The 15,307-nt window shown below is 44.2% G+C and overlaps 1 protein-coding gene across 2 annotated transcripts in view; it reads left to right on the forward strand.

Annotated features, from left to right (window-relative positions):
* Positions 1-1,973: 1,973 nt before the first annotated feature.
* The window catches only part of TBC1D12 (TBC1 domain family member 12), a 75,320-nt gene continuing 61,986 nt past the window's right edge, over positions 1,974-15,307 (forward strand). The window contains exon 1 of one of the 2 annotated variants that reach the window (XM_058671145.1): positions 1,974-2,971. In XM_058671145.1, the coding sequence (XP_058527128.1) occupies positions 2,058-2,971 (914 nt within the window). In that variant the 5' untranslated portion in view covers positions 1,974-2,057. The remainder of the gene's footprint in view (positions 2,972-15,307) is intronic. The other variant, XM_058671146.1, reaches the window with a different exon arrangement.

Genomic DNA, 15,307 nt, shown 5'->3' on the forward strand with positions numbered 1-15,307 from the left:
CTCTCTTTCAAAACAATTAAAAATATTTTTAGAAAGCATAATTTTCTGTAGAGAGAAATATAGTGGCAGTTAAAAACAGATACTTATGAACAAGTTAAGAAATGTCTGACAGCAGGGAGAAAATTGCTGGATGAATTCTCCAGGCAGAGGACAAAGGTTAAAGAGACAGAAGGTTGAGATTACACTGCTTCAGCTATCTTTATCTTTGCAGTCATGTGACTCTCCTTATGTCCAGATACCTGCTTTTACCTCAGGTTTAAAAATTAAGATAAAGCTTGCATAACATAAAATTAAGCATGTGAAAGTGTATACCTCAGTGCTATTTAGCATATTTGTCATCTTGTGCAACCCACTCCACTGAGAAGCACCACAAGAGGCTGGTGGTGTGGTGCAGTGGGTGAAGCGCCAGTTCTACTCTGGGCTGCTCCACTTCCAAGCTGGCAGTTTGCTAATGTGCCTGTGAAAGCAGCGGAAGATGATGGTTCAGCGCTAGGCTCCCTGCCACACGTACGGGAGACCTGAATGGAGACTCAGGCCCAACCTCGGCCTTTACAGGCACTTAGTGAATGAACTAGCACACGGGAATCATGGCCATCCGCCACCCATCTTTCCCTTTCTCTCTGTAACTTTCAAATTTCCTTTCTCTCTGTAGCCTTTCAAAGAAATACATAAATACAGTAATCCTTAAAAACAAAACATTGTAATCACCGGCAGTAACACCCTGTTTTCTGTTCCCCATTCCTCCAATCTTAGGTAATCACCAGTTGGCTTCCAAATTCACTTGTTTTGGTTATTTCATGAACATGAAAGGCTACAATGGGCACCTCTTGTGTTTGGCTTCTTTCACTTGGCATGTTTCTAAGATTCATCACATTACTTGGTTCTCTTTTACAGTCGAGTAATATTCCATGGTCTGGTTGCTTTTGTTTCCCCATTCCTCTGTTGAAGGGCATTTGGGTTGTTTATGTCACCATGATCACATATGTAAAACATTTTTGTTTCAACACCTGTATTCAAAATTTTTAGCACATATGTAGGAGTGCAATTGCTGGGTCATATAGTAATTCTATTTTTTTTGAAGAACCAACAACTATTTCTCATGGTCTCTAAACTATTTGTGAAAATCATCATAATTTTATTTGAAAACCAGAGAGAAAGAGCTCTCTCCCATCTGCCTGTTCACACCCTATATGCTGGCAACAGCCAGGGTTGGGCCAGTTAGAAGCCCAATTTGGGTCACTCATTTTAGATTTCTACTAAGAATGAACATTTTTTTTTTAAATCCTTGCATACAGGGGATCTTCACAAAGTTCATGGAAAATACGCATCATGGAAAAAGTATGCATGGATTTCCATAAGCAAAATGAACATCATTTAAATATCATTTGTCTTGACTCTCAAGGAGGATTCGCTTATTTCAATCCCTTTACAATACTGGTTATTTTCCACGGAGATCCTAGTGGGAGTGAAAGCGGATCTTACTGTATTTTTGCTCGAATTTCCGTAATGACCAACGAGGGAGAATTCTGACGGTGTTGTAGGAGGTGAAGAAGGGAGGGCGTGGGTTTGAAGCCCTGAAGCGTGGCAACGGCGAGGAAAGCGGTAAAAATCAGAGTTAGCACTGGAAGGACTTCCCGCGCTGGCATCTTGCATGGTACTCCGACACATGAGACACGCCCCGTGAATCTTTACTAGGCGAAGCCGCACCGCGTCTCTGTCAGGAACTGTCAGGCTCGCTGCCGCCCAACCGTCTTCCACCTCCGGGACGGCCGATCCCAGAGGGGCCGCGAGCGCCTCTCTAGCTTCCGTCTCTATGGTTCGGGGAATCTCCAGGTCGAGGCTGGCGCGACCCGGCTTTGTGCGCGTGCGCGAGCCCAGGCGCGCGGCCGCCCTCGCCCGACTGGGCGACCCCGCGAGTGGGAGGGGTGGGTCTGGCAACATCGCGGCGAGCGCCGCGGCCCCGCACCCCACAGGGCTGTTCCCTGGCGGAGACTGCGCCGGGGCGTCCGCCGCCGCCTGCCTCGGCGGCAGCCATCCGGACCTCCCCGGAGCCCCAGATGGTGGGTCCGGAGGATGCCGGAGCCTGTTCGGGAAGGAGCCCCAAGTTGTTCCCGGTGCCTTCGCCGGAGCCCGCGGGCCAGGACGGAAAGATGATCCGGGCCACGGGCGGCTTCGGCGGAGGCGTCGGCGCTGTGGAGCCTCTGGAGGAGGCTGAGGAGGAGGAGGAGGAGGAGACGCCGCAGCTGCTCCAGCGTTACCTCGCGGCGGCCGGGGCACAGCTGGAGCCGGGGCTGCTGTACCGTCCGGTGCTCGGCGGCCAGGCCGGCGCCCCGCAGCCCGCGGCAGTGCCTCTCTCGGACGCTTGCCCGCCGGGAGCCAAGCACCTGGGCGCCGAGGCGGCCGATGTCCGCGCGCCGGGACGCGGAGGCATGACCAACGGGGACTCGGGCTTTCTGCGGGGCCGGGACTGTCGCGACCTGGCCCTCGCCGGCAGCCCGGAGCTGCGCTGCCGCCGCCGACCCTCCTGCGATGCCCTCCGGCCGGAGGGGCCTGGCGACGAGACCGCGGACCGGGCGGGCAGCCCGTCCGACTGGGCCGCGCCGCTCGAGGACCCGCTGCGGAGCTGCTGTCTGGACACCGAGGAGCCCCGGGGTGCGGGCAGTGGCTCCGGGGACAGCAGCAGCGAGGACTTGGGGCAGCCGGGAGCCGGCGCACGGGGTCTGCAGGGGGGCGCGCCCCCAGCTACCTCGGCCGAGAGGACTAGTGGGGGCTTGGGCGCCGAGCCGCGCCTCTGCTTGCCCGACGTGCACTTAAATTGCCGGAACACTTACGAGGTGAGCAGCCGCCAGAGCTCTCGCGACCACCTGCCCCCGGCGGAGCTGCCGGTGCCCTCGCCCGCCTCAGAGCAGAGCTCCGCGGGGACGGCGGCCCGGGCTCGACGGACCGGCGGCTTCGCCGACTTCTTCGCCAGGTACAGTGCAGACTGAGCCGGGGGGCTCGGGGGCGGAGTCGGGGTGTGGGCTGGGCCGGGGGTCGCGGCCGGGAGCTCGGGTGTAGCGACTTGGATGGCCGCCTTCTGCTGGCCTCCCGCGCGTCCGGGCTTGGCTTTGATTTGTTACCAAGGGAAGAGGAACTGGATCTGCTTATGTTTCTGTAGAAGTTGTGGGCTCTGCGGGGAGCGGATCTTTCTGTTGGCTTTGTCAACGGGGGGCGGGGAGGGTGTGCTGTACGTGCCTGTCACACCTGATTTCTGTGCATTCGGGTCTGGGCATCCTGCAAATGCCATTATCTGTAGTTGGCGCTTCTGGAAAGCCGATAACCCATTTCCCCATTATTTTAAAAATTGTATTGCAAACGTTTGCAGAGGCTGGAGGGGTGTATGTGTGTATGGGTGTGGCTGTGAAGGGGAGGGAAGTCGGTTTTTAAAGTTATTTCATTTGCATGGAATACGAACCCATTTGAGTAGTTTGGAAGGCTTGAAATTTGAAGGGATTGTGCCTTACAATATTTAAGTATATGTATATTTTTCTTTTATCTGAATTAAAATCCAACCAGTTTGGTGCTTGGAATGTGACCCCAGCTTTTAAAACCAATTACTTGTGACACTTTGGATAACTCATAACTCATTTTCTCTGCTTGTTAGGCATTCCACTTTTTCCCCCAACCACTTATTGATTATTTTTAAAAATCATGTTTTGGTGACTTGATGTGATGTCCTTGAAATACGGTGCTGGGCATTGTGGATCTTACAGTGGGGCTTTGTTGGTTAATGTGGATAGTTAAGCAGAGAAGTTTTCAGAAAATACCAACATTAATGAACATTACTGAAAAAACACTTTCCCTTGAGTTAGATGCTAACCAGCTTCTGAACTTTTTAAAAAGTTTCTGCACAAACAGAAGATGTTCTCTGTTGTAAGACCTTCCATTTTGGAGTCTTCTTTTTCTTTCCTTTTTCAGGCATCTTGATTAAATTTAGAGATTAAAACAATTTTAAAAATAATTTTAAAAAGATTTATTTGTGTTTATTGGAAAGTCATGTTTCCAGAGAAAAGGAGAGACAAAGATCTTCCATTCACTGGTTCACTCCCCAAGTAGCTGTAACAGTTGGTACTGAGCTAATCCGAAGTCAGGAGCCAGGAGCTTCTAAGGATCTCCCACGTGGGTGCAGGGTCCCAAGGCTTTGGGTCATCCTCTACTGCTTTCCCAGGCCACAAGCAGGGAGTTGGATGGGGAGTGGAGGAGCTGGGACACGAACCAGCGCCCATATGGGATCCTAGTGGGTGCAAGGCATGGACTTTAGTCACTAGACTGCCGTGCTAGGCCCAGCAAATTTTGCAGCTCATGTTTAGTTTTATTTTTTTAAAGATTTATTTATTTTTATTTGAAAGATTTTACAGAGAATTGAGAGACAGAGATCCTCCATCCACTGGTTCACTTCGGAATGGCTGCAGTGCCTGGAGCTGATCCGAAGTAGAGCCAGGAGCTTCCTCCTGATGTGGGTGCAGGGCCCAGGGATATCTTAACTGTGCGCTTAGCCTGTGGAGCCACAGGGTAGGTTCCTCAGCTCCAGTTTTAGAAGGTTGTACTACTGGTGTGCGCATTGGTGGACACAAAGATGCAGTTTTCTGACTGTAGTAGATATGTTTTAGTCTTTTTTAAAAAGGATAGATTTAGTTTTATTAGAAAGGCAGAATGACAGAGAGGAGTGATAGAAAGATCTTCCATCTGCTGGTTGAATCTTCATATGACCCCAACGGCTGGAGCTGAGCTGATCTGAAATCAGCAACCAGGAGCCAGGAGCTTCTTCTGAGTCTCCCATGTGGGTCCAGGGTCCCAAAGTTTTGGTCCATTTTCCACTGCTTTCCCACAAGCAGGGCATTGAATGGGAAGTGGTGCAACTGGGACACAAACTGATGCCAATATGGGATCTCAGCACTTGGAGGTGGAGGTTTAGCCAGATGAGCCAACGTGCTCATCTGCTGCTGCTTTTGTCCCTATTTTCCCTGCTTTTTCAGATTTATTAAAGCAAGGGTGGGGAGTTCTACTTTCATTTATTCATGGGACAAAATATGTAATAATATCTGTATTTGAATCTGTAGTTGCAAAATCATATTTAAAGCTTATAGTAATATTCTATAAAGTCTCAAGGTGAGTTAAGTTTGTGTCTTTGAGACACTATATGGCCTTTAGATATTGGTCATTGTTTCCATTTTGGTTATGTTTTAAGGTCAGGTGTGAGGGATTTTAGACCTGGGAGGCACTTTGAAGATCATCCTAAGGGTTTACTTGGTGGCAGGTGTTGGGAATAGAGATAATTTGAATAATGATCCTTGAGCAGAGGTCGAATTCCTCTTAGTAAGGAATAAGTTTGCAGAGAGACATACATTACAATCATGACCAATTATAAGGCACACCTACTTATAAGAGGCTTTCTACTGTTAGCAATAAGCATAAACTTTGATCAAGTTAACATTTTTCTTTAACTTACAAATGACATGTGTTGTAGCCAGGTAGTGTTCATATGGCTATAATATTCCTTCGTATTGGAGCACTGGGTATAAAATTTTAAAAAAGGGGTGTTCAGAAGTTACTTCCTGTAAGCATTTTTCTTTCTTGAGATGTACATATTGAGACTTCGGGAATTGTGGCGGATTTTGGTGTAGTGGGTTAAGCTGCCACTTGCAATGATGATATGCTAAATTGATCTAAGTGCCGGATATTTGTCTTTGGACCGTCTTCCTGCTAATGTGCATGGGAAGGCAGCAGAGAATGGTCTGTGTGCCTGGGACCCTGCCACCCATGTGGGATTTCCTCACTTGTGGTTTTATTCTGTCCCAGTCCAATGTTGTGGCCGTTTGGGCAGTGAATCAGTGGATGTAAGGTTCTCTCTCTTTCTCTGTGTATGTGTATGTATGTGTCTGACTGTCCCTCTCCCCTTCTCCATGTCTGTTTCAAATAGATTAAAGAATCTTAATTTAAAAGAATAAAGCTTAGGAATCTTTGCTTTACTTATATGACATTGTTGGGAAAGGGCAGAATCAAAGGCAGTTTTCCTCTTAGTATTTAGGTAAATTTTAACTGGGTTCTTTTGTTACAGAATTTTTACATTTTATTTGAAAGTCAGAGCTGGAGAAACAGGGAGAGATCAAGATTTTTTGCCTGCTAGTTCACTTTTCAGACGGCTACCATAGTCATGGCTAGGAGCCAGGAATTCCATCAAGGCCTCCCCTATGGGTAGCAGAGTCCTCAGTACTTGGGCCATCCTCTGCTGCTTTCCCGGGCACCTTAGCAGGCAGCCAAGTGAGAGGCAGAGCAGCCAGGATGGAAACCTGTGCTCTGATGTCACAGGTGGCCGACTCGTGTGTTGCACCACAGCACCAGCCCATGAAGTGGGTTCTGCACACCTTAAGGGTACTGGCATTTATTTGTGAATCTTCAGTATTTAGCATGTTGAGTTTAACTTTGAAGGATTCTCTTTTTTACTGTGCTCTAGGTGGGATAATTCTGACCAAATTCTCTGTCTACAGGCAAAATAATCACAGCTACGCTTGTCTTAGCAGCTCCGGAGGTTCCCTCCACCTCCTGCCTTCCAGTTGGTACCAAAGTATCCTTGGTTAGTGTCTTGCTTAGGGATGAATTCATGTTCTTGGGTACAACCCCTGCTCCCACCTTATTTGTTAGGTGAGAAAGATAAATAACTGAAGTGAGCTGGTGGCAGACTGGGATTAGAAACCATTCCTGATTTCTGTCCACGTGTATATTTTCACTCAGAACTCTATTTTTTTTTCTGTCCCCTGTTTATGCTCCATGCTTCCCTTCTCCTTCTCTTAACTGGGAAAAACTGTAACAGAAACACTTTGAAAAGGTAGTTTTGTGTTTGTTTTTTTTTTTAAATATTCAAGGGAACATTTTACAACAATATGTGTATTACTGTAGCTTGTTGTCAGTGAATAAACATTATTGATAGGAACTTCCACTGATGAGGTAGAAACCATGTAGGAGGGCCCAGTGCGATGGCTCAATGGCTAAATCCTTACCTTGCAAATGTTGGGAACCTATATGAGTGCCTGTTTGTGTTCTGGCTGCTCTGTTTCCCATTTAGCTCCCTGCCTGTGGCCTGGGAAAGCAATCGAGGATGGCCTAAAGCCTTCGGACCCTGCACCCGTGTGGGAGACCCGAAAGAAGCTCCTGGCTCCTGGCTTCAGATCGGCTCAGCTCCAGCCATTGCTGCTGTTTGGGGAGTGAACCAGCAGATGGAAGATCTTTCTTCTCTGTCTCATCTCTCTGTAAATCTGACTTTCCAATAAATATAAATAAATCTTGAAGAGAGAGATTATGTAGGAAATAGACTTTGTTTGAAACTCTTCTTTTGGAGGACCTTATGCTCTTCTTCTAGATTAGGGTAATTTTGTTCTAGACCCTGTGGGGACTTGTTTCACATAGATATTTCTTCCTGTGTCTAGAGTGATTTCTACAAGTGAGGCCTAGGAATAGCATTCCCTCATATCCTAACCCTATGAAAATTAAATGCTTAACGAATATCACTGTTACCATTTTCGCCAACTCAGCAATGAGGAAGAGTGAAGAGTTGAAATTTCTAGGGTTTCCAGATTAGGTGTTGTTCTAAGCATCCATTTATTGCTTTTTTTTAATTACTTATTTGAGAAATGGAGAGGGAGGCAGAAAAATATAGAATTCTGATCCCGTTTTATTGTCCAAATAGTTGCAGTGGCTTGTATGTGCTGGCCCAAAGCTGGGAGACAGGAAGTCAACCTGCGTGTCTCACATGGGTGGCAGAACCCCAGTGACTCAGGCCATCTTTATTGCCTCCCAAGGTTTACATTGGCAGCAGTCTGAAATCAGGAGCAGGAGGCAGGGATTAAGCCAGACTTCCTGACGTGAGTGTCTTTACTGCTCGGCTAAATGTCTGCACAGGTTACTTTTTAAAAGAATACCGTAGGTTTAAAATTATTTTTGTGGGTCCTTTGAGCAAATTTGTGCCCTGGTGTTTAGTGTTTAGATTGATTGGCTCTCTCTGGGCTGATAGGTGCTTGTTGTTTGTTACAAGGTCACTTAATGCTTTCCAGGCTTGTTAGGGTTACGACAAGGTCACTTAATGCTTTCCAGACTTGTTAGGGTTACATGGGTCTGCTTGTTACTTAGAAGCTCATAGGTCGATGTACGTCCTTGTAGTACTTACCAGTTTTTTTGAAAAGTTCTCGTCCTGAGTCATGAGAATTTGGTCACCCTAAAGAACACAGCGAACTGAAGAGAGTGTTGCAGATTTTCCTCCCTTTATCTTAAAAGAAAATTGACTTTACAGTTTCTGGAACATCCAGATTCTTGCAGCTTTCTCTGTAGTTGTTGACTTCTGAAACTTCCTAAATGGTATCAAAAACTGTTTCAGAACACTTCTTACCAAAGGTGGGCTGACAGGGGAAAAATGGTCTCTTTTAGTGAGTGCTTCTCATAGTTAGATAGGCTCTGTTCTAATATGAAAATTCTGTGATTTTGTTAAATATGCTGAGCATTTTAAATTGCTATGATTATGATTTTTCTTAGTTCAAGATTCTCAAAGTCAACTGTGTTCTTTTTTCCACCTGTAACTTTGACTCATTGACAGGATCATGATTTACCTGAGTCAGCATAGACTGTGAGATAGAGCTTTCATGCTTTCTGAGCTGCATATTCCTCCTAGCCAAGTAAAATAAAACTATGCCTGCAAAGCCAGTTTCTACGGGACAAAATGTTTTTCCGAATCTCAATAAAGACAGTATCAGGCTTCTTATAATTTTTAAAGTTTAAATGCTCCCCAAGGGGAGCATTTAATCGCAATAGTGTAGCGGTTAAAGTTTTCTCCTTGAATGTGTCGGGATCCTGTATGGGCGCTGGTTCTAATCCCAGCAGCTCCACTTACCATCCAGCTCCCTGCTTGTGGCCTGGGAAAGCAGTTGAGGACAGCCCAAAGCCTTGGGATCCTGCACCTGCGTGGGAGACTTGGAAGAGGCTCCGGGCTCCTGGTTTTGGACTGGCTCAGCTCCAGCCGTTGTGGCCACTTGGGGAGTGAATCATCGAATCGAAGATGTTCCTCTCTGTCTCTCCTCCTGTCTGTATATCTGCCTTTACAATAAAAATAAAATAAATCTTTAAAAAAAAAAAAAGCTCCACAAAGCAAACAATACTGTTGTATATAATTATTTACATGAAGAATGAAGGAATATCTGTTGACATTCAAAACATTAAATTCAGGGGCCGGTCAGTTGGCTGATCCACCACCTGCAAATGCCAGCATATGATGTGGGCGCCAATTCGTGCCCTGGCTGCTCTATTTCTCATCCAATGTCCTGACTGTGACCTGGGAGAAGAGTAGAGGATGGGCCAAAGCCTTGGGACGCTGCACCTGTTTGGGAGACCTGGAAGAACTCCTGGCTCCTGGCTTTGGATTGGCTCAGCTCTACTGTTGTGGCCACTTGGGGAGTAAGCCAGTGGATGGAAAAATTTTTTTTTTCTGTCTCTGCACTCTCTTTAAATCTAAATCTTTCAGGTTAAAAATATATATACATATATACACACACACACACATATGTATGTGTGTGTGTATTCCCAACATATGTATTCATTTCCAGTTTAAAAATTTATATGTTAAATTCAGTAAGAAAGAGGTGAGTGAGTACATTTCCGTCTGCTGGTTCACTCTGTCAGTGCTTGCAGCAGCTGGAACTGGGCTAGGTCAGAGCTCAAAGCAGAGCTCAATCCAGGTCTTCTGTGTGGGTCAGGAACCCGCTCACTTGTGCCTTCGCTGTTGACTTAGGAATCAGTGTTGCAGATCGTAGGGGGTTGGCATGAGGAGCCAGAGCCAGTACTGTGATATGGAAGGTGGGCATCTTTAATCCTGAATACCCATCCAGAATCAATACACAAATGACATTCTAGGGATCTGCATTAGTGAAACTGAAAATTTAGCACTAGTACAAGCCTTCACCCTAGAAATTTGTTAAGTGGGGAGTTTAGAAATACAAGTTAGGTAGAAAGTATTGGAGAACTCCAGTTTTTGTGGGACTAATGATTTAAACATTGGAGCATATGAGTATTATTTTGAAGTACTAAATTAAATTAGCATTTTACTGCTATGCCTCAGCAAGCAAAGGCAGGCTGCTTCGGCAGTATTGACTCGGAGTTGCCTGGAAGAAATCTGAACTATTCAAAATGAGTGCTAGAAATTTATTTTTAAAGACACACCTTTAATTTTAAAGTGTTTCTAGAGGTACAGGAAAGTTACCGAACCCTCTGTTGATAACATGTTACAAAGATACAATTGTCACAAAAAGAAGGTTTGTAAATTACCATCACTTTACACTTTATTCAGCAGAGAGCTTTACTAGAAGGTTGTTTGATTTGTTGGGGGTGATTCTGTTCTTCTGTAAATTTGGAAATGTTTGAAGTGAAAGGAACCTCAGGGTCACATTTTTCATCCCTGTGAAAAATCAAGGTTGCTATTTCTGAAACATCTGCCAGAGATGATCTGCAAGAGTGGGATTAATTTAATACTGTAAAATAAGAGGTTGCTAGAGACAGAACTATCGCCTTCAGCTTTCCATTGTATCTTTCAGTAAAAGTCTTCCTGTCCTGAGTCACCATGCTGACCCTCTTTGGTTTTTCAAGTGTGGACAGTACAGACCAACAGCTCAGTAACAAACTTGCTTTGTTTCCTTTCTCTTTCCATTTCATTTCTTTGGGATATGGCAGTATGGCAGATGGGGCAGAGAATAAGGTAATAAGTAATTTTTCGTTATTCAATTTACTGAAATGTAGGACTTTAACTTCTAGACCGTATATTTCTTGATGGTTTCTAGGGTTCCATTTTGTGAACCAGGGCAGTAGTTCCTAACCTTTGATGTACTTCAAAGAAATGTAAAAGTGCATTTTTTAAACAAGTAGGTTCTGTTATTTGCAATTTACGTTTAATCAGATTTAAGGGACCTAATCTTGGCAGGTAAATTTGCATTTTTTAGGAAACTATCTTGAATTGATGTAGTTTGTCAGTTAAATTTTTGGGGATTGAGAATTTAGATAGTTTATTCAAACTGTGGGATGTGGGCGCTCCCCACTGTGGCACAACGGGTGGGCCGCCACCTGTGATGCTGTCCTCTCATCTGAGTGTTGGTCGGAGTCCCTGCTGATTCACTCCGGATTGAGCTCCTTGCTGGCTGGTGTACCTGGACAGTCAGGTGCTTGGGTCCTTGCCACACACGTGGGAGACATAAAAGAAGCTCCTGGCTCCTGGTTTCGTACTGGTCCATCTCTGTCTGTTGAGGCCATCTGGGAGTAAACCACTGGATGAAAGATCTGTCTTTCCTCTTCTGTCTCTGTAACTCTGCCTTTTAAATAAATAAGTAAACCTTTACCAAAACAAAAGCTACATTTGGAATTAGACTGTCTGATTTTGAATAGTTATAGATCTGGACTTCTGGATCTTAGTTCCTCCATAAAATAAAGATAAATAGTAATACATACCTCATGGAATTGTCATGAGGGTTATATAAGATAATGTTCCAAGTGTCTTGTATTTATTATGTACCATATGTAGTGACACATGTTATTAATCAAACTGTAGCAGGGTTATTGTAATTCCTTCTCTAGTACAACCATAGAAATCCACTAATTTTAGGAAAGGAAGACATTGCAATGAATTTTTGTGTACTAGGGAAGAAGCATGGCAGAACTTATGTAATAGGAGAATTTAAAACATAATTTGTACATGGATTTGGGTGGCTGTTGAAATAAATTCTGATATAGTGACACAATTTCCAGAAGTCTGAGATTTGCCTGAGAAGCAAATCTGACAAAGCACTAAAGGGGAGAGTTGAGATATATTAAAATGTATCTTGTATTATTTTATAGGACTTTTCTAGACAAAGATTTTTTTAGTTCTAAGTTCAAGAAATGTTTAACTTGGCTTATTCATGCATTTCATAGTTACTATGTTGTGGTAGAGTGGTTTTGGGAAAGTGGAAACATTTGGAGAATTTGAGGCAATACATCTGTTACCCATCTCAAAATACATTCACCGGGGAAAATGAGTCTCTTTTGAGACTGCTAATTTTTTCCTAGGAACTGTTAGCTATACTAAGAGTTGTGCTCAGAGAGCTGGCTGATAGTTGTTTGAATTTTTTATACTTAAAAAAAAAGAGATTTATTTACTTTATAATCTGAAGAGCAGAGTTACAGCGTGAAAGGGAGAGAGAGAGATTTGCCATCCATTGGTTTGCTTACCACATGGCTGCAGCCTTGGAGTTGGGCCACACCAAAGCTGGGAGTCTGAACCCCTCCAAGGCTCGCACACAGATGGCATGGGTTCAGACACTTGGACCATCTTCTGCTTTCCCAGATGCATTAGCAGGGAGATGGATCGAAATGAAGCAGCCAGGACTTGAACTGGCACTCATCTAGGATTGTGGCATCATAAGCAGCAACTTTACCTGTTGCACAACTTCCTGAGTTGTCACATGCTGCCTCCCAACATCTGTGCTGTCATGAAGCTGGAATTGGACCCAGATAATCATAGGGATACAGGCCATAGCCTGTGTCGTATCTGCTAGTTAAATGCCCATTTTGGAAATCCCCCCCAGATTTTTTTTTTAATTTTTATTGCAAAGTCAGATATACAGAGAGGAGGAGAGATAGGAAGATCTTCCGTTTGCTGATTCACTCCCCAAATGGCCGCAATAGGTGGGGCTGGGCCAGTCAGTCTGAAGCCAGGAACCTGGAGCTTCTTCCAGGTCTCCCACTTGAGTGCAGGGTCCCAAGGCTTTGGGCCATCCTTGACTGCTGTCCCAGGCCACAGGCAGGAAGCTGGATGGGAAGTGGGACTGCTGGGACATGAACCGGCACCCATATGGGATCCTGGTGCGTGCAAGGAGGGAACTTTAGCTGCTAGGCTATCGTGCAGAGGCACCCCCACCCCCAATTTTTTTTTCTGGATTTATTTATATTTATTTAGAAAGGTGGAGTGGTAGATTGAGACTGGGAGTTCTTCCATCTGCTGGTTCGCTTTTCAGACTCCCAGCTTCACAACTCCATCTGGATCTGCCAAATGGATTAGGAGTTGATCAGAAACAGCAGCTAGACTCTAATTGGCACCATGGTGTGGGTACCATATTGTGGGACTCCTAGGATTCAAGGAATTCTGATACAGGTAGTTCCTAAGCTACTGAATTCCTGGCTTGGTTGATGGGCAGGTTTCCTCAGGTACTCACTGATACCTTACACATTTGCAACTAATGTTGCTTTATTGTTTTAAATTGGATCATTTGTAAGTACTGTGTAATCAATAAGTATAAACAGAAAGTGCAATAGAGAAACAAATAGAAACAAATACAAGTATAGTGCTACATCACCAAACTTTACTAGTTTGGGAAATTATATTTGCCTAGTTAAATCTCAGCTTCTTTTTATTAAAGCTATTCTTGGGTCTCCTCAATGGCAGTATAACTGTACGTTTTCTTACATTTTTACAGTTTATTCAAAAAAGGTGTTAATTTTCTTTCTGCTGCTGCTAGCTGTAATTCTTTAAGAAGAAACTCCACAAGCTGCACATGGCTTACTCCTTCCAGATTTTGTTGCTTCAGCCTTTTTTGCACTTCTTATTTCTGTGGCTAAAAGAAGAAGGAAACCCATGTGACTGTCTGGGTTTTTAGCAGGCTCTTTGCTGCATTAACAAAAGTTTACCTTAGGAAACCAAGTATCATTCACGCAAGCTAGTTGGAGAGTGATTGTGATAATGTGTGTCAATGCCTTCGAGTTTGGCTTTTCAGCTTCTTACTAATTTGAATTTTATGTTGATTACTATTTTTGTTGTAACAATTCTGTCTTTACAGAGTAAAACATGTTAAATTTGAAACTGAACATGTTAGTTTTGAAATAAAATTATGAACTGTTTTCTCACATTTTCCCAAATACTGTAATGTTCAACCACCCATCATACATGGGGAAATTAGAATTTCCAGATCTGGTTTTCATTTACATTGTTTGTATCCAATCCTTTAGTCAAGTAGAGGAAATACTTCTCTGTTGTCCCATTCTGGGAATAAGTTATTCAAGGACTGTAATAATTTTTTAAAAAAGATTTAATTTATTTGTATTTGAAAGGCAAAGTTAACAGAGAGAGAAGCAAATGAAGGATCTTCATCTGCTGGCTCGAGCCCCAAATGGCCACAGTGGTGAAAGCTGAGCCAATCCAAAACCCTGAGCCAGGGCCTTCGGGTCTCCCACATGGGTGCTGGGGCCCAGGGTTTGAGCCATCCTTCTGCTTTCCCAGGCCACAAACAGGGAGCTGGATGGGAAGTGGAGCAGCTGGGACACAAACCAGCGCCCATATGGGATGCTGGCACTAGGAAGTGGAGGGTTAGTCAGTTAAAACACAGTGTCAGTCCCCCCTATTTTTTTGTTATGGTCGAAATTAGAATAACATAAATGTTCTCAGTATCTGCTTGAGAAAAGCCGGACAAGGAATATAAAAGTAAATATAAGTACTATTTATGCATTGTTCATGTTAGAGTAGTGAAAAGAAGGTAAAGAAAATTAGGGGGTTTGGAAGTACCATTAGACGTTTAAGAAACTGTCCATAAATGAATTTGAAGAGGTTTGTAAAAAGAATTTCTGGAAAGAATACATGTTGGGTGGAAGTTTTCACCATATCCTTTTAGAGATAATCTTCATATCCTTCTGTTTTACTTTTTTTTAAAATTGTTATTTCAAGAGAGAGACAGAGACAGACATCTATCTTGCATCTGCCTGCTCACTCTCCAGAGACTTGCAACAGCAAGGGTGGATGAGCCTGAGGCCAGGCGCTTGAAACAATCTGGATATCCACGTGAGTGGGTGACCCAAGTCTCTGAGCCGTCATCTGCCTCCCAGGATGTACATTAGCAGGAAACTGGGTCACAAACAGAGGAGCTGGCACGGAAAGGAAGGACTGGAATGGGTGCAGGAGTCCCAAGCAGCAGCTTCAGTAATTCCTATACTCTGTTTTTGGGGAGTGATGATTTACTTGTTTCGCTTGCATAAATCCCTTGACCCTACTTTTCCCCCATTTATTTATTTATTTTTGTTATTTTCCATGATATGATTTTGTAGGTATACGATTCCCTCCTCTACTTCCCTTTACCTTTCCCCCCTCCCCTATCATTTGCCCCCATATTGTTAGAATGGTATAGTCCTTTAATAATCTCAAGGCCCCATTAACTTTTTAAGTTTTTTTGTTTTTGTTTTTGTTTTTGTTTTTAACGAGAAAGGCAGGGACAGACAT

Source organism: Ochotona princeps, chromosome 13 (genome assembly GCF_030435755.1).
Source record: "Ochotona princeps isolate mOchPri1 chromosome 13, mOchPri1.hap1, whole genome shotgun sequence".
Classification (NCBI taxonomy): domain Eukaryota; kingdom Metazoa; phylum Chordata; class Mammalia; order Lagomorpha; family Ochotonidae; genus Ochotona; species Ochotona princeps.